Here is a 24,142-nt window from a genome sequence, read left to right as displayed (position 1 = left end):
CACAAACTATACAATCCCTGTCCTCAAAAATATTACCATCTGAACAGGGAAGAATGACAACAGATAGGATGGGAAAGCAGAGGCAAAGTGACTTGGCAAAGGTCACGCACCAGGCTGGGAAAAGATTTGTCTGGGTTTCTTGAAAATAGTGCTGTAGTCACTGAACCACAAGACCACACAGAAAGTTCTTCAATGCTTACATTTGTTCCTTGCAACAGCTGAGCCAGGATTTCTGTTCAGGTGGGTGATGGGTGATCCTGGCCGGGGGCTGCAGGCTGGGACTTACTGAAATGGAAGACCATGGAACTCCCTTATCCCAGGGGTTGCCACTCTATAAATCAATTCCTAAAAGTATTTCTAAAAACTTGGAGAAGAGGCTTAAGCCATTCACTGGGCCTCACCCAACAATGTAATGCCAGAGGGGCTGTGAGTGTGGAGAGGTTAGTGTCTGACTCGTGCTATAGTTCAATGAAAAAGTATAGAGGTACTGCCCAGTTCCCACCAGGCTGACCTGAGTCCCCCAATCCCACAACAATCCGTGATCTTGCTGTATTCTCATTACTGTTATGCAAGTCTATTATGAAGGTTATTATAGATCGCACCTATAAATCAACATGGTGCTTTATAAACAGAGGTGTGATATAGCCAAAGAGCTTACATAAGAAAAGACAGACACAGGGCAGCACTTCAGGAGCAGTGGTTATAGGGGGAGAAAAAAAGAGGAAGGATTTCCTGTAGCGGTGAGTTTTATGGAGGGATTTGAAGGAGCAGAGGATGCCAGAGGGCTCAGAGCAGAGAGGCTCCAGGCCAATGGAGTCAATCATAGCTGTAGGTGGAGAAATTCTGTCAGTTTTTCAGCAAGAATCATACAAGACTAATAGGACAATAGCAAACTGATGTGTGAATGTAGTCTGTTCTGTTCATGTGAACTTCAGTGGGGCTAATTTTGTCCATTAACCATTCTAAGAGTGAGACATACTTTCTACTTACAATAGGCAGCTGGAGTACTGTGGTCACTGCTTTTCATGTTAATATTGTCTCATTGCTTCCTTGTGCTCCTCACATCTATTTTGTCTTGTCTTGTCTGAGACTTAGATTGTAAGCTCTTTGGGACAGAGAAGGTCTTTTTGTTTTGTGTGTATACAATGCCCAGCACGGTGGGGTCTTGCTCTGTCATAGGGTTCCCAAGGCGCTATCACAATACAAATAATTATAAATGGGAGGTGTTTGAAATGTTTGCGCCTTCTCATGCATGTGTAGTACACTGGCTATGAGAAGAGAACCTCACACTCATGGCAAATATCCAGTGGTTCTCAAACTTTTTTTTCCACGGACCACTTGAAAATTGCCGAGGGTCTCAGCGGACCACTTAATGAGCTTTCCAAATGTTGTTTGTACCATTAGCTAACTATTGTGAAGCCTTTTCTCCCCTGCCATGGCAGCCCCAGAGCTGGCAGTGGGAAGGAGGGGGGGGGCTCTCCTCCGCCATAGCATCCGCAGAGCTGAAGCTGGGAAGGAGGGCCGTCTCTCCCCGGCAGCTGCAGCCCTGGAGCTGGGGCAAGTCACCTTTTCTCTGGCCACCGCAGCCCTGCACATCCCAAATTCCTCCCAGCCCCTCTTCTCACCCCACTGCCCCCTCCCACCTACCCCCTAATCCCCCCAAGGGCCACCACCTCACCTTACATATGCATCTTCTCCAGGGTCCAGGCACCTAATTAGTGGAGCCGCGCCTGCTAGTGGAGCCTCCACTCATTAGGTGGGTGGCCCTTCATTCTCTCGTGTGTGGCCACCCAGGTGCCCATCTTAGAGGGAACTATCCGCGGACCACCTGAATGGAGCTTGCGGACCACTGGTGGTCCACGGACCACAGTTTGAGAACCTCTGGGTTAAACTATATATTACTTACAGTGGGCAAGATTAGATTCTCTGCACTTTAAAGTCTTTAAACCACGATTTGAGGACTTCAGTAGCTCAGGCATAAGTTAGGGGTTTGTTACAGGAGTTGGTGGGTGAGATTCCATGGCCTGAGTTGTGCAGGAGGTCAGACTAGAGGAACATAATGAACCCTTCTGACCTTAAAGTCTATGATTCTATGATTTATATTTTGGGTTTCTTTTTTGTAATATGTACCAATCCCATTTTGGCTCTCTAAGTGCCAGTAGAGCTCTTCTGGGCATGTGTAGGAGGGTGAACACAGACGTAAGTGCCATGGGATTAACACACATCTCTCCATTTAGCCCCCCATGAGAGAGCATGAGAAGTTAATACTGAACACCCTTACCCCCTGAAAGGACTATCATCACATTCTTCAAGGGAAATGAATTACGGTGGTTTTGCAAAATACGACAAAGAGATAAGACAGCTCCTCAAATACATGGGTGGATTGACTCACTTCCAGCAGTGTTGGAGGGAATTGTGAGGTTGGATCTTTAGCTTCTTGGGGCACAGGAGTTTAATGAAAGCTCTTCTAAAACTGTAGTGGCAGAGGGGATACAGGACAGGATTAACAGCAGAGTTGATCCACAGGAGCCAGAAGGAAATCTCATACCAGTAATCAGGGATGCAGTGGCCATGGCAAGCAGCTCGGATGATCATGAGGAGGGTGTATGGTGCCCAGCAAAGCCCAAAAATGCTCACTATAACTGCCAGTGATTTTGCCACCTTCTTGTCTCTGGAGAGCCTGAAACGCTGTGTGATGCTCTGGGAGACCATCTTCATCCGTTTCTCTAAAGACATTGTAGATGCTGAGTGTTTATAGCCCCTCTTGTTGAAAGACCTTGATTTCTCACCAAAGGGCCCAGAGCTCTTTGAGTTTGATATCTGTGAGTCTTTCACACTCTGACTGGCATTGGCAGCTCCTTGTTGTGTTTCACATTTAGGAAGGTCTAGGGTTTCACCTGGCTCTTTCTGGTCCCACTTACAGCATTTTAGGGAAAGCTTTCCTTCCGGGCTCATTTCCATCTCTTCCATGAACGACTGGCTTTGTACTTCGTGGAAGATGTCTAGGCGGATTTTGGTGCGTTTCTGAATGTTCAGGTAAATGCTCAAGTTGAAAAACAATACACTGACGAAAGGGGCGAAAAACTCCAGTATGGAGGCCGTCATGAGAAAATACCAGTTGTAGAAAAATTCAGCATAGCATTCCCCATCAGGTATGATGCTCTGGCCTGTTACATATTCCCAGCTGATAATTGCAGGTCCATAGAGCAGGAAAGCTAAGACCCACACCATTACCATCTTCAGCACTGCTTGCTTGGTATTACCTTGCTGAGCTCGGTATGTGACCTGGAGGGGAAAAATCTTTTCTTAGATATGACCAAATACATTAACTGGCTTAGACTGTTTTACAAATTGTAAAATTTCTGGCACAGTTGCTATGCAATATCTCTGCAGTGTAAAAAATACATGTGCTGGAGACAGCAGACCCAATCACTACATAAATCACACTCCCACAGAGAAGAGCTAGGACCTGCTCCTTTAACTCCAAAACATACTTGGCTCATGATTGGCTTAGAATACATTTCAGGGAGATATTCACCGTTTATGTCAATGAATCATTCTTGATACATAGCCCCAATTTGGTATCTGCTTTTTAACCCCATTTCATAGATGGGTAAAATGAGGCAGAGAGAGATTGGTATTTGTCCAAGGCTGCACCTTGAGTCAGTGGTAGAGCTGGGAATAGAATCCAAGGAGCCTCAATGTCTAGTCTGCTACCCTAGCCATATGCCTATGCTTTCCCTGAATGCACTTTGAAATTGTTAGAAGGGCCCACGCCAAACTCCTGTGTCCAACACATGTGAGCTTTGATGCAATTTGGCCCCGGATCTCTGAACTTTATGCATTGGGCCCCTCTGTAGATATTTTGTTCTGTATTTGGAACCCTTCTAGCCTGTGAGTTGCTGTTCACCTCCTGTAAGGTGCTGAGCACCCTCAATTCCCATTGTAATAATTGTGCATTTAGGACACTTGGCACCTTGCAAGATTCCACTGCAACCTGTGCGCCAGTTCCTGAGTGAGACTGACTGTAACTCTCACTAAAATCAGTTTGTTTACTCTGGAAATAACCATTCAAGTTGGTAATAAACTGTTTACCTCACTCAGATTGACTGGTTGTCACTCAAACACCTTCTTCACAGACAGCGTTTGAGGGACAATCTGCTTCATGGGTTCTGAACCTCAAAGGATTTGATTGTTTAAAAAAACGCACACCTGAAGTCAAGGCTTGCAAGTGAATTGTATATTTCCCAGGAATTTGTCTTTCCCCTGGCTAAAAGATTCATAATTTCCCAAGGAATCAAACAGCTTTTATTTAGCACAGATGACTCCAGACAATAAAATGAGGGGAAAGGCTTTTCTCATCTCTGACATGTCAGTACTTACCGCTCTTGTCACAGAGAGGAATCTGTCGTAGCTAATCAGTACAATGTTGAAGACTGAAGAGGTGCAGAGCAGATAATCAATTACCAGCCAGAGCTTGCAGAAGCTTTTCCCAAAGGCCCATCTTCCTGTCAGCACATAGGGCACATACAAGGGAATACAAAAGGCACCTGTAATGAGAGGTGTTTATATTTGAAAGGGCTTCTGCACCATGCGCACGTGCTTGAAAAAAGTAACTCTCTCAAATGAACGCTGAGAATAACTGTTGGTGTATGTGATGTCATTTGCAAGTCTGCTCAGTGGCCTTGGATGGCCATGTTGTGTATGGGCCAGCTTGTGGCTGGTGTTGGTTGGGTCACCGTTTGTGATTTGCCAGTGAGAGTCTCTTCAAAAGCTAATCTGTGACACATCAGCAGCAGCATAGGCTGGCAAGGTAGAAAGGAGCCCATTAGATGAGAATTCTGGCTCATGAACATCCAGGCTGTGATTTTCAAAGTGGCCTAAAAGATTTGGGGCCTGGATCCTTGAAGACATTGGTGCCTATCTCCCATTGATTTCAGTGGGGGATAGGCACCTAAATACCTTTGAGGATCTGGGCTTTGGTTGCATGACTCCTATGAAAATTAATGGGAGTTGGGTGCCGAAATGCCCCAGGAAAAGCTTGAAATTGGAGTTTTAAAGGAAAACTGTAAAGCAAGGTAACAATTTGGATTTTTATCCATTACTGCCTCATGGTGATGCATAAAGAGAGACTCCCAATTCTCCCTTTAAAAATCAAAGCTTCCTTGGCTTGTATTTTGACCTGAGCTCCTCTTTGCTGGACGGCCCAGGTCAGTTCCTTTGGAGGGGCTCACCAGTGCTCTCAGCTGAAGGCCTGATCCTACAAAAGCTTACACAGGGTGGCTAGTTGACTCCAGTGCATGTGTGTTTGCAGAACTAGGTGCTCAGGCTGCAACCTGAGCTGCTGCTTTCTCTGCTCCCTAAATGAAGGGGAGGGGAAGATAAGTATGCTCCCCCTGCAATTGGCACACAGGAAAGCTGAATCTCAATGTACTGCCTTATCACGGTTAACATACCCAAACCCTCCAGTGATTTTGCCCAGATTCTCCAGCAACATGCCAGAGGTGAGGGCTTGGTAGTTCTGTCAAGATACAAATCAGTTTTGAAACCTATCACTGAGCTCACCTGTATATCAGAGAAGCAGGGAAAGACTGAATCAAGGTTTTGCTGGGCTGTGCAGCTTAGCTCTAAACCAGGGGCTGTTCAGAGGCTCTACCTAATTTGTCTAACATTCTGAAGCACATAGAAGCACAGTTCAGTAACTCTGGCTTCCTATTTTTGTATTTGAGACATTAATAATGTCCTTGCTTATTGGTGTGACTGTGACAGCAAAAGCTGCTCTTGGGTCTCCTAAGTGTAAGTCTGAAGGGTGGTGGGTGGGTGGCTGGCTGGTGTATGTGTTTTTGTGTTTGTGTGTGGCAGCTAAAGCAATCTCTCACTGGTTTGATGGCCTATAATCCTTCCTGGGAGTTGGGACCATTATCCATTCCTAGCTAAACGTCAATAAAGAAATCCACACCCTTCCTCCTGCATAATCCCCCTCCCGCGGAGATGCCTGTTGCAGCTATTAATCTTTGGCTCTAGGGATTGGTCAGGGCTGCATTCAGAGCCGATCTGAACTCAGCCCTTTGTTTTCAGCTTCACAAAGCAGGGCTCCCTGACTGAGTAGGAGAAATGGGACGGTTCACCCTTCTCCTTCAGTGAGGCATACAACTTGTTCTCAAAACTTCTGGCAAGCTACAAGTCTGCGCGGTTACTCCCGCTGCACGTGCATCACTATTAAATAACCCCTTGCAAGACAAAAAAAATGATCAGTTCCTGTAGAGCTCATTTTGCTGTCCACCCCCTCGGACGTAACTAACAAAACAAATCTCCAACTTGGGCTCTTGGTTTTGTTTTTTGTTTTGTTTTTTTAACAATGCACGTCTCACAGAATAGCATGTCCTTGTGGCCGGCCTGATATCAATGTTGCCATGTTAACTGGGCATCGCCAAACGTGTAAATAACTGGACTTCAAACTGCATCTTCTTTCCAGAATAGACTGCAGAGGCAAGTGCGTGTGCCGTGTAAACGGATCTGCCTTATCCATCGGTGTGTACAGCCGTATCTAGAGTATGCTGTGGAAGGAAGATGCGGTGATAGATAATCTCCGTGTGAAGTCCAGTACTTAGAGGGGAAATAACCCATGTTTTATATTGCCCATATTATTACAGTAAAATTTGTTCTGATTTTTGATACCGGTTAGCTGTGGGTGACAACCCTTTGCAAGGGAACAGCAGGAGCTCACGCATTTGCAGAGATTGCCTGGAAGACCATTTTTACCTGAGCCACAGGGAAATGACTGGATCGAGCCCCCTATTTCTCTCTGGAGTGGCTGATAACGCAGCCCCTAACATAAAGCCCAGCTCCTGGGATCTTTGCTGCTACCTTTTAAACACACGCAACTTTCAGCCCAGCGGGGAAACCTTGTGTCCGAGTTGCTGTTACTGAGTCTGCTGGCCCCGGGAACCCGAGCTGGGAAAAGTGAAACCGACGTGGTACTTTACCTACTAGGAAATCTGAGATGGCCAGGTTGAGGAGGAAGTAATTGTTCTGGGTCCGCAGGCTGGAGTCCACCACGAAAGCCAGCATGACCAGCGCGTTCCCAACCACGGTGGTCACGATCAGCAGAGCCATGAGCGCTGCCAACGCGATGGTCCACGTGGCCCCGAACCTGCCCGGCCCCAGCAGCTGGTCCCCGGCTCCTTTGCCTTCGGCCGCTGGGGCGCTGAGGGGCCAGTCTTGCAGGCTGCTGTCCATTTCAGCACCACGCCGCTCCGCGATTCAGGCGGTAGGGCTGGTCCGCACCATGCCCGTGGCAGGGGCTGATCCAGTTTGCCAGCGGGGCCTGATTCTTGGGCAGAGTCACACGCAGCCCAATAGGCAGCGGCGGCTGCCTGGTTCCCCCCCCCCGCTTCTCGGAAGACCCTGAGAGGCACCAGCCAGAGGGAACCGAAGCGCTTCTGGCCGCCGCGCTCAGCTTGCCGGGACTGGGAAGGAGCAAAGGGGTCTCACTCCCGAGGGGTTAGTACCTGATCTCTCCCCACCGGGATGGGCTCGGTGTCCGCCGCTCCCCTGAGTGGCTTCATGCCTCTGACCAGCCTAAACCTCCCTGTGCCCCCGCTGGCTGCCGAGTCCCAACGGGCGGGGTGGTGTGCAGACCAGGCGGTGGGAGGCAGGAATCACACCGCAGCCACTCCGGGTTAGCGAAGCGCTGCTCCCAGTGTAAACGCTCCACGGCTTCTGCAGAGAGGAAGACCCAGCGGGAGGCCGCGCGGTCACTGGCTGGAGCGTTCAGTCTCTCGCCAGCCAGCTGTTTCCCCCCCCTTTCCGACTCCGTGTCCCTGGGTTTGAGAGCTCCCCGCCAGGAGACAGTGCTTCTGTGCGCTGATGAAACAACTGGCCGCATTTTAATGAGGAACGGATCCAGACTTAGAAATAATCCACTAAGAATTTGGAGGATCGGTGATACTGGACATGCTACCTGAACCTTCCCACTCACCGTGGGTGAAGTTACAGCGGGATCCACAGGGTCCCACACTATAAATACAGGGAATCGAGCAAATAGTAGGAGACAGTTACCTGCCAGGGTGCAGTAAACCCTGCAGGGTGCAGGGTTTTAATGGGATTTTCTGTATACAATATGCATAGGAATTGCTGTACCAGATCAGACCCATGGTCCCTCCAGTATAATATCCTTTTTCCGACAGTGGCTATCACCTGTTTCAGAGGAAGGTTCAAGAAGGCTGGACAATGATGAAATAATTTGCCCCTCTCAGTTAATGGTTGTCTAATGTCCAGAAGCAGGAGGCTTTATTACCCTTCTAATGTTTTAATCCAATCGAATGTAAATGTGGATGCCCACAATAGCCACAGAAAGATCCCATGTTGTTTTGAATCCCACCATGCTCTTGGCCACAATAAGGTGTAGTGACAATGCAGCCTGATTCTTTTCTTAATTAGGTGTAAATCAGGAGTAACTCCTTTCGAATGAGTAGAATTAGCCACTCAAGCATTACCCACACAACAGGAGAGAAGGACATTAAGCTTCCCCTGATACTGGATGCTGTGTTGCTGGCTATTCTCAATCTTTCTAAAACCAAGTTTGGAACATTCTGAGAAGGTCCGTTTTCATTAGAAAGATAAGGAGGACTTGAGGACTTCAGAAGTGAGCTCACGAAAGCTTATGCTCAAATACATTTGTTAGTCTCTAAGGTGCCACAAGTCCTCCTTTTCTTTTTGCGGATACAGACTAACACCGCTGCTCCTCTGAAACCTGTCATTATGCAAGGCATTAGAAAGATAGAAGCTAATGCTCCATCATTCCTCCAGGTTACACTCTTCACTTTCTAATAAGAATAATCTTTACTCTGCTAGTGTCTACTATCTGTTATCTTCATCCTAGAGAATCACCAAGGACCCTAAAACCTATTTGCAGAGGATCTGATCCAGTTCCCATTAGGAGTCTTTCCACTGACATTTACTTCAGTGGGGATTTGGATTGGGCCCACTAAAATGCAGCCACCTCTGGGGGAGAGGATGCCCACAAGAGAGGCAACTAACATGCTGCAGAGGAGGCAGGAAATGATGGGCTGAAGACCCTGGACAAACACTTATTCTATAGAAAAATTCTTAACTGTGAAATATTATGTAAATTGTTAGAGAGTAGCGATGAAGGACTAAGACTAGAAAACATCATGAACCCTAAAACATGCATGATTCTAATGTTGTAGGAGACCTGTGGAATTCTCATAACTCCAAAACATATTTTCACATAGCGATGTGTAACTGGCGGTGAAGTTCACCTGGGAACCCACCACCACCTTATTAGCAGTGGTTGATCTTGCTGGGAAAGGACTAAGGAGGTTCTGCTGACACTGTGACTCATTGCTTGGCCTGGATATAATGAAAGTGGAAGTAGCTCTCTGAAGAAAGCAAATTGAGGGTGTGGGCTGAGCAGTCTTGAGGGAGGAACCCTTTGGAGCAGCCAAACCTAGGAAGAAGGCTCAAGCTGATTGTAATGGCCCCAGTCCAGCACAGAACTTAATTATGTGTTTCCCTTTAACATTACTGGGACTATCTGCAAGCTTAAAATCTCTGTTGGGTCACAGTTTATGTTACGATTGTTTTCTGCATTTAAAAAACAAACTGGAGGATAAAGTTTGGACTTTGCATACGATGTAGACTGTATTTAAAAAACAGATTGGGAAAGGCAGATCAAGGATATTAGACAAAACAACTTCAGTGTTCATCAGTGAACAAAATGTTGTGGGATTTGCAGTAGTGAGAGAAGCTTCCCCATATGCATAGGAAGTAATGATTCAACTCAGTACCACAAAGCCTGAGAACAGAAGGGTTCTGCCCAGAGTCATTTCACAGACATGACAGAGGATGTCACTGTGTGCTTGTCACCACCAGCACAAGAAACTGAATAAATAAGATTAAAAGCAAAGTGGAAAAAATACAGAGAAAATGCACCATATGTGAGATAAAAATATTTCTACCTGAAATAGTCAAGGGCTGCAGGTAAGGTGGCTATTTGTGCATTCATTATCCAAATAACTTCATGCATTTCTACAGGGAAGCTATGAGGAGACCAGATTTAATGATAAGCTTCAATGAATATCAGTATGTTCCAATAGATCTGCTGCTATATTTAGAACAGGTGATCGCCTCTTCTATGCTGGGTGTTCTCTTGGCACTAATGGGAGTGGCTTTTCAGACTTCTGTGAGTGTTTGATCATAAACTGATTAATGAACAAACAGGTCAGCTTCACTTTGCTGCCCTTTGAGGGGTCATATGATTCATCACTTGTAAATATTCAGGCAGCCACTGGGTATTCATGAAAATGTTTACGATCTTCCAGTGATTCTGGGTCTGTGAATGCATTATTCATGATCTATTAGTAGTTATTCACTATTGACCATTCATCACTTGGTATTCTCCTGCACACAAAGTTTCCATCATCCAATTGGAAGCAGAAACAGTACCCAGTGACTAAGGTAATTTAAGATGGTTACAAGCGATTTGCTAATTGAAATATGGCCTAAATTCTTAATGACGATGGCTAGCCCTGACTAAGTCTCCCTGCAGTGTTAATTACATGACACTTGCCATAGTAGCGCAGACTATCAGTGTAGTTCAGTATCTTGCCCTAGCAATGACTTTTATCTCCTACTTCAGTGTAAGGTAAAAAATGTCTAAAAATGTGCTTGGGACAATGGTGCAATATCTTGGCAGTAGGAGAAAAATTCCCTCCTGACCCCCACAGGTGATCAGATTAAACCCTGAAGCATGAGGGTTAATAGAACTTCTAGCTTTCTGACCTTACCTGCCCATCGAGTGCATATCATAGACATGTATATATAGGGTGAAATTCAACACTGTTCAGAAGGTCCATGCCAGTCCTATGCATGATTTAAGTGCCACTTAGTCCTTTGGGGCTTATATACCACTTAAGTCCCACTTATGCTCAAATGTCCAATTGGACTTAAGGGATGAATAGGGCCTTCCTTGTGTGGGCCTTCTGCACAGTGGTACATCTCACCAATAAATATTTAACCCCTTTAAACAAATTTTCCCTAAGGGGTGAGTTCCACAAGTCGAAGAATTATTTTATACTTCTATCCATTTTGAATTTGCTACCCTGTCAGATGGACATGAGCCCTAACTCCGATAGCAACTCCCCTGAGCTCAGTTCTCATTCTGGATATAAGCTTTGCAGCTGGCACCTATTTTTAAAGAGGGTGTAAATGTAATGTGTGTGCCCTTTAAGATTGCTTTACACTAAACGTGCAGTGTGGACAAGCCTCTAAGCCCTGTTACACTTGAAAGTTATTTTGGATTAAGATAGGGTTTAAGATATGAATTTAAAGTGCTGGAATTCTGAAATAAGAAGGTCCATCTGGGGAGCTATTGAGGAATAGCTACTGCAGTCAATTTACCCATGTAGACAAGCCCTTAGTATAAATGAGAAATGGCTTCCCAACTCCCCTGATTTTTATGGAAGTTTAACATTGAATGTAGCAACTGGCCCCTATCTTTAGACTGGGACAAATCAAAGTCCTGGATCCAACCCCCAAACTTTGGGAGTGTTTGGACCAACATACTGATCCCAAATCTGTGGCTTAGGCTCATGTCTAAATTTTAGTTTCATTGAACACTGCTGTTCTTTGCTCGCTGTTTGGTATTGACAACCATGGGCCTTTGGGGTTGTGGTTGGGAACCTGTAGTCAGGCCCTCGCACATGGCACTCTCATCGTTTTGCACATAGCTTATTGCCATCTGCCTCTCTGTTTCCATTGTTTTCTGTATTTGTTCCCACATCCTGCAGGGACTAATTTTAAGTTGCCTTTGACATGCTTCCTCTGCTCAGCATCAATCATGTTCATGGTCTCTGCTGTGACTTGCACACAGACATATGTGCTGGGCATGGCAGGCACTGCAGTTGCTCTTGTGCTTAACACAATTCCTGTTCAGATAAAAAAGTGACTGACTGATTATCCTCTGAGGCAGTGTTGATTATCCATCCTGCTTATCTATCCTTCCTGGTGGAAATCTCTTCTCCCCTGCAGGGTTGATTCTTTGATCGTGCTTCTTATTCTTCCTGTTTCCAGAGTTTAGCATCTTGGAGTCCCATTTAACCCCCATCTTTCTCCTGAGTCTCATAGATAATATTATTGTCATAGTATCACTTGAGGAAGCCATTCAGGTTACAGGCTCTATGCAGTCATGCATACCAGGTTTCGGAGCCCATCATACATGCCTCTATTGCATCTCGGTGCTGTTTGTTATCTTCTTCATTTATTTGCAATTCATGAAGATTTCTGGCAGAATGTTTACCAGTGCCAAGATGTCAGATACAGAGATGGGTTCATGCTGTGAAACCTGTCTGCAGAATCTCAATATCCCAAGTTAAGGGACAAGCACCTGAGATTTTGTTAGGTTCGTTAAAAAGATAGGGACCATCTAAGAAATTCAGATCCAGGGTTTTGGGTTGTGATCATCTTTAGGATCCAATAAAATATTCTTCTGGTGTTCATTGACTTCAAGTGGAACTTATATCAATCATATTTATACAATCTACTTAGACTTTATTCACTGAGAGACCCTTTTTCATTCTGAGGAATAGATAAGGGACTGTTCCTAAAGTCCAGACAGCATCATGTTTCCTCTGAGATATCTATTATGCACAATAATCATAGAGCTGAAAGGCCTCTCTTGTTATCTTGACGGCTCAAGTAGTGTTGTTTAAATGGACAGCTTCTCCTACAAATGACAATATGATAGCCCTGCTTTGATCACTAAAGCCACTTCTGATTTCATCTTAGTATGCATATTCTCCAGGCAGTTTTTCTTAAAGAATGTGTGAGCTGAAACCTCTCACACTCACATATTCATCACAACCCAAATAATTAGAAATGGGTCTGAACCAAAATTCTAGATCCAAACAACCCCAAACTTTGCAGTGTGGAGAAGTAATGGAACTGGGTCAGAACTTTGCAGCTTAACTTCATCCCTGTATTTTATTCCATTTTTGGAGGGCTTGTCCATGCTTAAAAGTGCTTATTCTGGTATAGCTTTTTCCAGTTAGGGAATCAAAATAAGATCTGTGGGTATAAGGCACCTTTATACCAATATGACTGCATCCACACTAAGACTTTTACTGGCATAACAGTGTCAGGAAAAATCACACCCCTAATTAACACAAAAAGAAAAGGAGTACTTGTGGCACCTTAGAGACTAACAAATTTATCTGAGCATAAGCTTTCATGACCTACAGCTAACTTCATTGGATGCATCCGATGAAGTGAGCTGTAGCTCACGAAAGCTTATGCTCAAATAAATTGGTTAGTCTCTAAGGTGCCACAAGTACTCCTTTTCTTTTTGCAAATACAGACTAACACGGCTGCTACTCTGAAACCTAACTAACACAGTTATAGCAAAAAGAAAAGGAGTACTTGTGGCACCTTAGAGACTAACCAATTTATAGCAGTAAATGTGTAGACGAATATAGTCCAGCCGCTAGTGATAGTGTCCTTTCCCCCTTCATGAATGAATAAATGGGAGAGACCTTCAAAGAGAGATTGAAACTCCTCCTACTCCTGCAGTAACGGAACACAGAGCAGTACATAAACTGAACAAGGCTCTAAAAAGGCAGCTGCTCCAAATTAGTACAGGTAAAAGTAAAGCGGTTCTCTCTGAACAGCTGTCAGCATTCCTTTCATTAGTGAGTTCACACGTTGGCTTGCTGATTTATTAAGCAGGAGGAAGTGTGTTTGAAGCAAGTAAGGGGCATGATATTGACTTCATTTGAGCACCGCCTGCCACTCTAAATTCATCTGTTGATAAATGTTCATAGAACTAAATTTTGTTGCCAGTTTAAAAACTGATTCCAGTTTTATGGTGTTTGGCTTGTTACAAACAAGCATGGGATCACAGCCAATCAAACTCAATATCTGGCAGTTATGAGTCGCCAATACCAAAACAATGGGCCACATTTAATTAGTGAAAGTGTGCCCCAGTTCAGAGTGGGAGAGACTTGTTGCCATTATTTAAAGTTGAAGCAGTCCTCTAGAAAATGCATGGTGAAGGCCGTGATCATTATAACAACCAGTGGAAACCCTCCCTCCGCCATAGACTGCTGAAGAGGTCGGGAAAATGCAGTCGTTCGGTTGTGTGGGAGGAGGATCTCCGATGTCTTTGCTGGGAGGGCGACCCCCTTGCCTGCTACAGAGCTGGGCTCCATGGGAGAGCCCACGCACCCTAGCATACAGAGCCATTGGCTGATGGGGAAGGAGTAGGGTGTGGAGAGTGGGTCCGTGACTAAGTGGATCCACCAGCCAACCTTTCCCCTTCTGTGCAATAGGGCAGGGGAAGGGATGGTCCTGCCAGCTCAGTAGCTTTAGAGGCTATGGCAGCCCTGAGGCTGCCGTAGCAATGTCCGTACAACCCTGCTGCAGCTCTATAGCTTGGGGAAGGCAAGATTCTGGACTGCCCAGCAGAACTCCCCTGTATGTATAGCCTTGTTATTTGGGCTGTGCACAGGAAGTGGGATTTGGTCCAATAATAATAATTGCATTTATACAGCGAGCACTTGCTGATGTGCTTGGAGCCCTGTACAACATCCTGAAACCAATGTAATGCACACGAGAATCATCAAGGGGTGTTAGCATCAATAGTACTTTCAAAGGCCTATTAAGATGTTCTTGGAGTCACTCTCCTTGATGAGTGTCTTCCCTGCCTCTAACTACGAGTCTGATCCTGCAAACCCTTGTTCATTTGAAGAGTACCCTGCTGCTATGGTACTACTCAGGTGATTAACGGTGTGCAGGATTGGGCCCTGAGTGTAAACCACATGGACGGTAAGCCACAAAGCACATTTTGTTTAGAGCAGAGCCATCTCTGCTCAAAACAAAAGAGAGGGGTTCCCCTTGCGATCAGTGAGCTGTAGTTTTACTGTTCCTTATCTGTCTCCTGAGAAGACGGGGTGTGCGTGAAGCAAACTTTAAAGCAAGACATGGTTACAAGAAAACATTTGTGCTTCTTTTGCTAGTGGTGGAAGTTCAAACTACACCTGCACACATACTTATGAATCTCATCCTGTTTTTCTTCCTTTTTCAAACAATGAGCTATTTTGCCCTTCATCGTTGTCTGAATTTGTTTGGTTCTAAGAAATTCAGATATCTTGGCAGCCATCTGAACAAGCTATCAGCCACATGCTAAGAAGCACGTGTGCCTGGAATAGGTCAAGCACCCCCAGAGCTACAGCAGAATGAGAAGCTAAGAGGAACCCTATAGTTGCGGCTTTGCCAGGTCATTGTGCTTCTGCTCCTGCACAAACAGAGAATCAAAGTGTGAAAAAGGGGTCTTTTAAATATAGCATCAGAGAATAGGATGCAACAGGAGGAAATGCTAGTGGAAGATCTCCCTTTATGTTACAGCCTTTTCCAGAGAAATGTCTGTTCTTGAATGTCTCTCCCTTTTTAAAAGATGACTCCTGAGCACGGCGCTTTGAAGATTGATTAGGATTGAAAAATTGTAAGGGAAACAGTATGACAATCCAAACACTGATGGAACGCAATGAAATCAGCCATTGGACATGCTTCATTCTCTGCTTCAGCCAGGTGTCAGAACAACTTCTATTAGCTTCAGAATGTGTTTCTTCCTTGCCAAGTTCCAAGGTACTCTCTACAGTAAGGTTAGCACTTGACAAAAGTGGCAATGACAAGAGCAGCCCTTCATGAAATACAACAAACTTCTCTGTGGGTTGGGTATTCAAAATTATGATGTCTCATGTTGTGAATCTAAGAATAGCACTTACCTGTATGCATCCAACCAGCACCTCACCCAGAGGCGCAGATGTAACATGCAGCACCACACAGTGGTATGACCTATGTACGCCTAATCAGGAATATAGATACCCAGGCCAGGACATGGTCTTCTATCTTAGCACATCAGTGGTATTTTTAACACCTTCAAACCGGGACTGACTGTCTAATGAGGCCTGCTGATTTAGTCATAGAGGTGTAGCAGTGGCAAGCCAGGCAGTATGGTCCAGTGCATACAGCATTGGCCCAGAAGCTCTGGATTCCATTCTCAGGTCTGCCACTGAACTGAACGTAGGCAAGTCATTTCACTGCTCTGTGCCTCAGTTTCCTTTGTGTGCAGTGGAGCTAATGCTACTTAGCTTTCTTTGTAAAGCGCTTTGAGATCTACCAATGGAAATTCATATGTAAGTGCATATGGTATTATTATTCATCCATCCCCCTCTTATTGCAAGTTTATCACTTACCCTATTTCCTAGTGTTTTGCCAAGTCTAGAATTAAATGTCACAAGGCTTGAGTCTTCCATTACTTGCAAGGCCTTTACATACCCTCAGATGCAGGGGGATCAAACCCATGCTGTTGTCTTCCTTTTCAGAGTCTTTTTTCTGTGGCCAGGGCTGACCACCGAGTGGCCCAAAGCCTGGTCCAGATTTCCATAACTGCCTGTATATGTAAACCATTCACAAGCCATTACCACGTCTGTATGAATCCTTGCAGTAATCGTACCTGGAAATCCAGCATGCGCATTTCAGGACATGCAATTATAGAACTCTGTGTCATAGCAGCCAGGTAGTTTCATAGGAAGAAGGATCAGGTGATGGTGATTATGTATGGAAGAAGAGACAGATGGGGAGATCTGAGCTATGAAGAAGCAAAGAGTTGAGGACACATAAACTTCTCCATCCCCAACAGACTAGTGTGTATGAGTTGAATTCCAATGGGAGGATTCCTACAGCTGCAGTAGATACACTGAGCAGCCACACCGGAAGAAGTTGAGGTGTAAGGTGTGGCTGTAGAAAATGATGGTGAAGGCCACAGAGATAAAAAAAACCTGATCCTAGTTTTGGCTGTAACCTGAAAAATCTGGACACAAAAAAATGTCAAGAAATGTACCATTTGGCACAGAAAGATTGTTTGTGTTTGGGCCCAATCTAAAGCCCATTGAAGTCCAGTGGGAATCTTTCCTTTGATGTCAGTGGGCTTGGGATTATGCCTTTTGGAAACTAAAACTTTAAAATTACAAATCAACTTGTCTTCAGGTAGGGTCACGTTTCTTGTTTCTTGCGAACAAAGTGCGCTGTTATTAATATGCTGCAAAATATGCTGTTCAAAATCTCTGGAGCAGGCAAACTCCGCAGGACAGGATGTGCTAGGATGTGAGATGGTTTGTAATGGGGATATACTGAACAGTATCTTTTGCTAGTGGTGGCACTAGTCAAGGCCAGATCAGCTCTGCACTTTGAAACACACAGTTTAGAGCATAACAACAGTAACAATAATATCCTCTGTGTAGCCATCAATTTGGAAGGATTTTGTGTCAGCCGCTAAGCCCAACAATGTTCTCAAAAAGGGAAGGCAAGGTCTGAATAACAAAGCATAGTGGCCACTTCCTGCTCCTGAAAACGATGCCAGATTCAGGTAACCATGCCAAGGGAGAAAACTTCCCATTTCTATTTAAACAGTTTCTAGTTACACCAGTTATTTCACTTAGGATCCATTTAAAAAAGCAAAGCCAGGATAGATTTCTGGTACTCCAAGTGAGGCTAAGCTATGTGGGTTAGAGGCTAAATAGGGGAGTTTTAGAAGGACTAAATAGATTCTGAGCTCAGAAGATTTTGCTCTCATGCTGATGTAAGAATGCTCTCATGCTGATGTCAGTGGAGTTACTCGGGATTGACACTGCTGAAAGCAGGAGCAGAATCTGTCCCTCAATGTTTAATACAAAGCTCACAAAATCCAATGTCACTCAACAGTTAGGGGGCTGCAGTTTAACTCCCATATATGTAATTGGAAGTTTTCTTTAGTACCAGCAGAAAGTACGTGTGGGAGAAATATTGCAAATGTCACCTCCCCACCTTCCTGCTGGTTCTGATACCATAGAGGCCCCGGAGCAGAGAGCTCATCTGTAGCCTCATAAAATATTTAAAGGACTTCCTGAACTAATTAAACATATTATTTGCTATATTTACTCATGTATCTCTTATACATATGAAAATTTAACTCAGATTAATTTATTGCTGCCAATCAAATCTGTGGACCAAATTCTCATCTCACATACAGTGGTGCAACTCTATTGACCTATCCCAGTGTATACCATATGAGAGGACCATGAGGCACTTGCTTTACAGGTTGAATTTGAGATGGAAATAGAGGAGCAATATGCCAACAATCTAGAGGTCTATGTGAAACAAGTTGATGAGAATCTATTCAGTTCCTCGTGGACAGCTATCTACATTGCAAAATCCACCATCCTTGCTGGCAGTCACAGTAGAAAGAGCAAGGATTGAATGAACATGGAAACAGAGCTGCTTTCTTCATACACACAGAGGTGGTCTCTGCAGATCAGGAATGCGGTGCAGAGTCAGGGTGGTGTACAGAAGCCTGCGTTGCCACCTATTCTGTAGATAAACAAAAGACTGAAGTCTCCAGGGCTGTCAATTCAGTTCATTTCTGTGAACATTTGAACAGGGTGACTTACCCCTTGAAGTGCCTGAGGCCAGCCCATACTATACAGGCACAAAACAGGCATACCTGGGAAGGATCACTTGAGCCTCCTACAAAAGAGCAGCAGGGAGCACCAAAGGGATTGCAGAGCTCTCTAGGTGAGAAAGCAAGCAAGCTAGCTCAGGAGATGGTTTCCCTGCTACCCAGGATATAGACCCCACACTGTGGCAACCAGGAAGGGGTTATTAGACCAGCCAGTTACCTCCTCAGCTGTGACTAACTGGCAGATCAACCACAGCTTGGATAAAAGGCTATAACTTCAACTGAGCAAACTCTCTGCTAAAAGGGCTGAGAAAGCTGCGTGGAGAACTGAACCTCCAGGGAGAGAGGACTAGAGAATGGACTTCTGTAAGAGGTGCCTTCCAATAGGCCGAAGTCAGAAGCTGCCCAGAGAATCAGTGAGGGAGTGTAAGAAATGGACCCTAGCTATCTGGTTCAAGGGCCTTGGGCTGGATCCCATAGGGAAACATGGGTCTGGGTTTCCTACTGCCCCTCCCCTTGTGGGGTGTGTGTGTGCAAACCTTGAGAGCAAAGAAGCAAGGACTATTGTGACCGGACTGAGAGCAAAGACCTGGTGTCAGGGCAGTGAACTTCAGGCTTTTTGTTTTCCTTTCCTGTTCACCTGGAAGGGGTGTGACTCCAAGCAACCTGCCTGGAGGGCTGAGGGCCAAGAAATAAAAGATGGCCGAGTGGCCTGAGCTGTGCCTGACAGACAGAGGGGCTGCTATGCTGTGCCCAGCTATGAGATGGTCACCGCCCCCCCCCCGCCCCGTGAGTGAACCTCTGACAACTTACCTAGCTTGCGGGGGGGGAGGAGTTTGAACCCCCTGCTAGCTCTAGCTATACCCTCGAGCCGAGTATTTACACTAGGAATAGGCTACGATCTTTACTGCAGCCAGGAAGGGGTTAACTGATGCGTCATGGACCCAGCCCTAGTTTGGACTCTCTCTGAGAGTGGTGGCTCTGAAACCATTTCAGGAATGGACAATAACCTACCTTTCAAATTCCAGCCTGGGGAAGCGGTTGTATAGGCAGGTGCTAGGGGAGAAGCCCTGGTTAGTGACAGGCACTGTAGGAAGTAGCCAAAAGAGAGAATAAAGCTGGGGTAATCCTGGTTTAGAGTAGACTGCTGCCCACAATTTAGGGTACCGGTCCCTTTAGTGCAATGAGGGAGGTGGTGTGGAAACCCCTGGACTGAGGGGGGAAAGGCCTGTTGCTGTTGGGGGAGTGCTGAAGAGTTATTTGTCTTGCCTCCGAGGAGGAGGGCAAAATACCAACAAACTCTGAATCCGCTGTCCTGGTAGAAAGGGAACGGAAGGAAAATGGAGGCTGTGAGTGCTCCCTGACACTGGACAACCCTGGTGCTGCTGTTACAGCTGCCTTTCCACCCACCCCTGCCCCCCGGAGTAGTGCTGTGGGCTTTAGTCCCTGGACTGCAGCCAAGATCTTTTATAAGACGTGTGTCTTATAATTCTAGAGGTTAGATACAGGTTTCCTATTTTCTGAACCAGCATGCATGTAAGATGGTAGTCACTAAAGAGGCTGCTTGATGTAATTGTCAAATAGCTGCAGGAGCGCCGAGTTGCCATGCAGCTCAATAGGACTTCCCCGACTGATTGTTCTTGGTATGTCTACGCTGCAATGCAGCAGCAGCAGCTGGCTGGCCCATGTCAGCTGACTTGGGCTCGGGCTGTGGGGCTATAAAATGGCAGTGTAGATATTCAGACTGTAGCTTGGGCTTTGGGACTCTGAGAGGGGAGGTTCCCAGAACCGTGGTTCCAGCTTGAGCCTGAACATCTACACTGCCATTTTATAGCCCTGCAGGCATAGCCCGAGCCCAAGTCAGCTGACGTGGGCTCTTCGGAAAATGACAGTCAATGCACGCTTATGGTTCCTTGGCAAAGCAAATTTCTACTATGAGAAAAAACTCCTATGTAGCATTAAAATGTCTATTATTTCAATCCCTGTTGATTCCATTGAATTCCATATCTCTTCCACATCTCAATGATTTGCTTTGTGATCCTGGCTTCATGCCTTGCATCTCTTCTCAGAAGGCAAACCTGCTTGTACTGTGTGTGGGACTGTAATCAAGTTACTTTCCCTTCCTTGCATGGAACATGAACAGCTCCTTGTTTTCTTCTGTCGTCTGAATCCATTTAGCTTAAAAACCAAACCCTGGCCAACCAAGGATTTTCCTGCCTGCTAGCTTCTCTAAACAAGTGCCTTTTTCAACCAGCTGATGACCATACAAAGCTGCCTTTAGATCTATCTAATAAAGACAGATGGATAATGATTTCATTGAGCCTCTGCCCGGCTAATGGATTCTTTTCTATTAGCTATTGCTCTGTGTCATGATCTTTGATTCCTCATCTACTTAGACTTTTCTTTGATGTTTATGGCATGGTGCAGAGACTAATACACAGAGTGCCAGGTTTCTAGCTACAAAAGCGTGCTAGAGAGGAAATAACAAGGACCTGGTGACAAGATGCAGACAGGCAGTTGGAAACCTCAGCTCAATGAAGGCAAAGCCAGCACAATTTACTGAATATTTTAGTCCATGCTGATGGATGCTTTCTTCTGGTTTCCTAGAAGCCCTCCTTCCACTGGGAACAACACATCCCTTGCTTGCTATGAAGTAATGATAGCCCTGTTATCTCGCTGCCAGCCAGCAGTGGATGCTGCTGTAAAGAGCAACCAAATTCCTCTTTCTCTAGACACTGCACAGGTCGCCTCTGATTTACTTGTGTTTGGATTGGAGTGCACCTGTCTGGGGGAGGGGCAAGTACCATGTGTGGGGCGGGGTGGAGAGGAGGGTCAGCTCCCTTTCTGGATGCTCCCTGGCTCTTAAATAACATGCATGCTGAAGGTAAAAAGGGTGTTTATCGGAAGCATCAGCTAGCACGCAATGTTTTTCATACTAAGAATCCCCTCCCCCCCCCCCCCCCGCTCCAGATCTTCCTAGAAGGACTCTACCTTCCCTCTCACCCACAGTCTTTAAGACTGAGCTCTTTTGATAATCTGGCTTGGAGTTAATGCTCCACTGACATGCTGCACCCTTGGCCTAGATTTCATTAACTGATTGTGCGGATACGAAGAGGCAGAATTTCTGTTATTAAGCCAGCCCCAGGCCGGGGTGATGGTAACCCAGAGAGAAGCCTGTGTGCAATAAGGGGCCCCTAGGTGGAAACAGAAGCAAGGTGTTGCCACATGATCTCTGGCTGCGAGGGGATGCTCAGGAGGCATCTGATTCTTACGCTGGTGTAAAATTCACGTTACTCAGTCTATGCTAGAGGCTTGCTCTGGAGCAGCTATGCTGGTGGCTGAAATCTGAGTGCTGCGGACAAGGCCTAAAAAGACATTTGCTGTGCTTGGTAACCTGTCAGTCCAACTGCTTTGCAAACATTCAGTATCTCAACCAGCCCACACAGTTTGGCTACCAAAATGGAGGAAATCTGCTAGCCCACTGGCCAGGCCACAGTAAGCTATGCTGTCATGTTGGGGATCTGGGTTTGGAAGTGACTGCTGACGTCCTTCTCCCTTGGCCAGGATGGGGGTGGTCTGGAGATAAGCAGCCCTAGGCCTGTTGTTTTCCTTCTTCCCCCAAATGACCGGTCATGGGGCAGCATTGTTTTCTGAAAAGAGACTGTTTGAATCTGTAGTGTGATGAAGGGACTGAATGACACACAAATCCTAGGAGAGCAAAGGCATTTTCCAGCGGAATCCGTCCCTTCCATTAAAAAGGAAAGGAGACTCTCTCACAGTCTGCATGCCACTTTCTCCCTGGCCCAATGATTTGATGCAGTAGGCAAGGTGAAGGCAGCGAATGCAAATATTAAAATGTATGGAGTTATTCCATGGCAGATAAAGCAGTTATTATAGGTATAGGGCCTGATCCTGCTGCCATTGAGCTCAAGGGAAACTGAATGGGAACAAGATTGGGCCAGTTTGTCCAGCCATTGGTAACAAAAGTAAAGAGCTTTAAGGTTACTTTTAGCTGAAATGCAAGAGGGTCATCATCCTTACCTGTACTCTCAGCAGACAATGAGGATGTGCAGTATCCTATCCCAACATCCCAGCAGATACAGGCCAGTCGTCAGTGATGCCAGCCACCTATTGTAAAGATTGTGGCCATGATAAACAAGTTCCACTTATTTTGTCATTTCACTTATGTCTCAGCTTTGACAGCGCTGTGTGGAACATTGCCTATTAGTAGTGAATGGTGAGTTTGGAAATAATTCCCCACTTGTCTCTTTTGTTCTTCTTTCCTTTCTTCCACAGGACAAATGAGACAAGGGCAGGCTTGGAATTAATATCATACAGACACAAAACTCAGGTGCACAATTTACATTGGCTGCATCAACTAATGAAGGCTGGATCAGTGTCAGGCTGGTAAAGAATTCCTTTGGCTTGATAAGTCACTTGGGAAATAGACGAGAATAGCCTGGGTTGGAATCAGTTGAAGACATGCTTCTTGATTGCTTTTTTCCAATTCTCTGGCTTGATATCAGTATCTCCTGGCTCCAGGGCAGCCTTCAAAGTCCCATTTGGCAATTATGAAAATGCAGGTTTTGCTGTTGCTGCAGCACTGATGAGAGCCAGGGGAAGCAGGGAGTCACTGTCTGCTGGGTGGCCCTTAGAACATTGCCACGTGAAACATGTCATTAAAAAGATAAACAATAACAAATAGTGGCTGCTGCGGGTTCTGAGCCAAACCTGGGAAGCACACCCAGAGTGGCTCTATGGGGAGGGAAGCAGGCTTGCCCTGGTCTCCAGATCACATGCGATATTTCACAGATGGTTAAAAACCTTTTTGTGAGGGAATAATAAAAGGGTACTGTGGCTTGCAAAAAAACCCAGCCATTCTTCCCTGGCATGGGAATGGCCCTGCCATGAGCAGGCTGTACAGGAATGGGGGAGTAGGCTAGAAGGTAGTGATGAGACCAGCAGGCTGCTGCTTCCCCTTTCCCAAGACAAGCTTTGGTGGCTCTCTGGAAGACTGAGACGTGAAGGGCTGTTGTAGGACAGAATCGCTGGAGCTCCAGGAGGGACAGAATACTTGGGTTACTACCTACGGAGGCTTTAATGCCCAAGCCATGCTCCTTGGCGTAGGCGTGTGCCCCAGTGCTGTAGGACATGGGACTGAGTGTGAAGACATTGGTCGTGAATAGGCCTAAGTGAAAGCAGGACAAGTCAGAGGTTGGTGACCTCAGATGACATACTTCCCTTCCCCTGAATTCATCCCATTCTTCTAACAATGATGGCTGGAGAGCTCTAGAAGGAGACTGCTACCAAGAGTGTAAGAGGAGATGAAAGAACGAACAAACCTTCTGAATGCAGCATGTGTATGTCTCTAGCTAAATGAAGTTTGTCAGTTCCTGCCTATCGCAGACAATGCAGGGAACCAGCTGCCCTCCTTGGCTTCTAAAGCCCTGCACTGACCTACTCCAGCCGGCCTCAGAGCCCTGGTATCTTCACTGCCCTCCTTGCTCCCTCTGCTTATCTAGGCCTAGATCCCATGCCACTGAGGTCAATGAGAGCTTTGCTACTGACTTCAGTGGGTGCAGGATCTAGCATATGCTGCCTCTTGGTGTCTCCACAGAGTCCTGCCAT

The 24,142-nt window shown here is 45.8% G+C and overlaps 1 protein-coding gene across 1 annotated transcript; it reads right to left on the bottom strand.

The window, feature by feature from the left end:
- Positions 1-2,388: 2,388 nt before the first annotated feature.
- Positions 2,389-7,239, bottom strand: HRH3 (histamine receptor H3). Its single transcript, XM_077832277.1, has 3 exons — positions 6,987-7,239; positions 4,384-4,550; positions 2,389-3,285 (listed from the first exon to the last, which is right to left on the bottom strand). The coding sequence occupies exons 1-3, from the start codon at positions 7,237-7,239 to the stop codon at positions 2,389-2,391; spliced, it is 1,317 nt and encodes a 438-aa protein (XP_077688403.1).
- Between the last annotated feature and the right edge of the window lie 16,903 nt (positions 7,240-24,142).

The sequence above is a fragment of the Eretmochelys imbricata genome, chromosome 13 (assembly GCF_965152235.1).
Source record: "Eretmochelys imbricata isolate rEreImb1 chromosome 13, rEreImb1.hap1, whole genome shotgun sequence".
Classification (NCBI taxonomy): Eukaryota; Metazoa; Chordata; order Testudines; family Cheloniidae; genus Eretmochelys; species Eretmochelys imbricata.
The sequence above is the reverse complement of the archived record's forward strand: the minus strand, read 5'-3'. Positions and strand labels throughout refer to the sequence as shown.

Coding starts and splice junctions, on each gene's coding strand:
- HRH3 (XM_077832277.1), bottom strand. CDS start 7,239: ATGGACAGCAGCCTGCAAGACTGGCCCCTCAGCGCCCCAGCGGCCGAA. Junction 4,551..6,986: donor CATCTCAGATTTCCTAGTAG/GTAAAGTACCAC, acceptor CTCTCATTACAG/GTGCCTTTTGTATTCCCTTG. Junction 3,286..4,383: donor TCCTCTCTGTGACAAGAGCG/GTAAGTACTGAC, acceptor TTTCCCCTCCAG/GTCACATACCGAGCTCAGCA.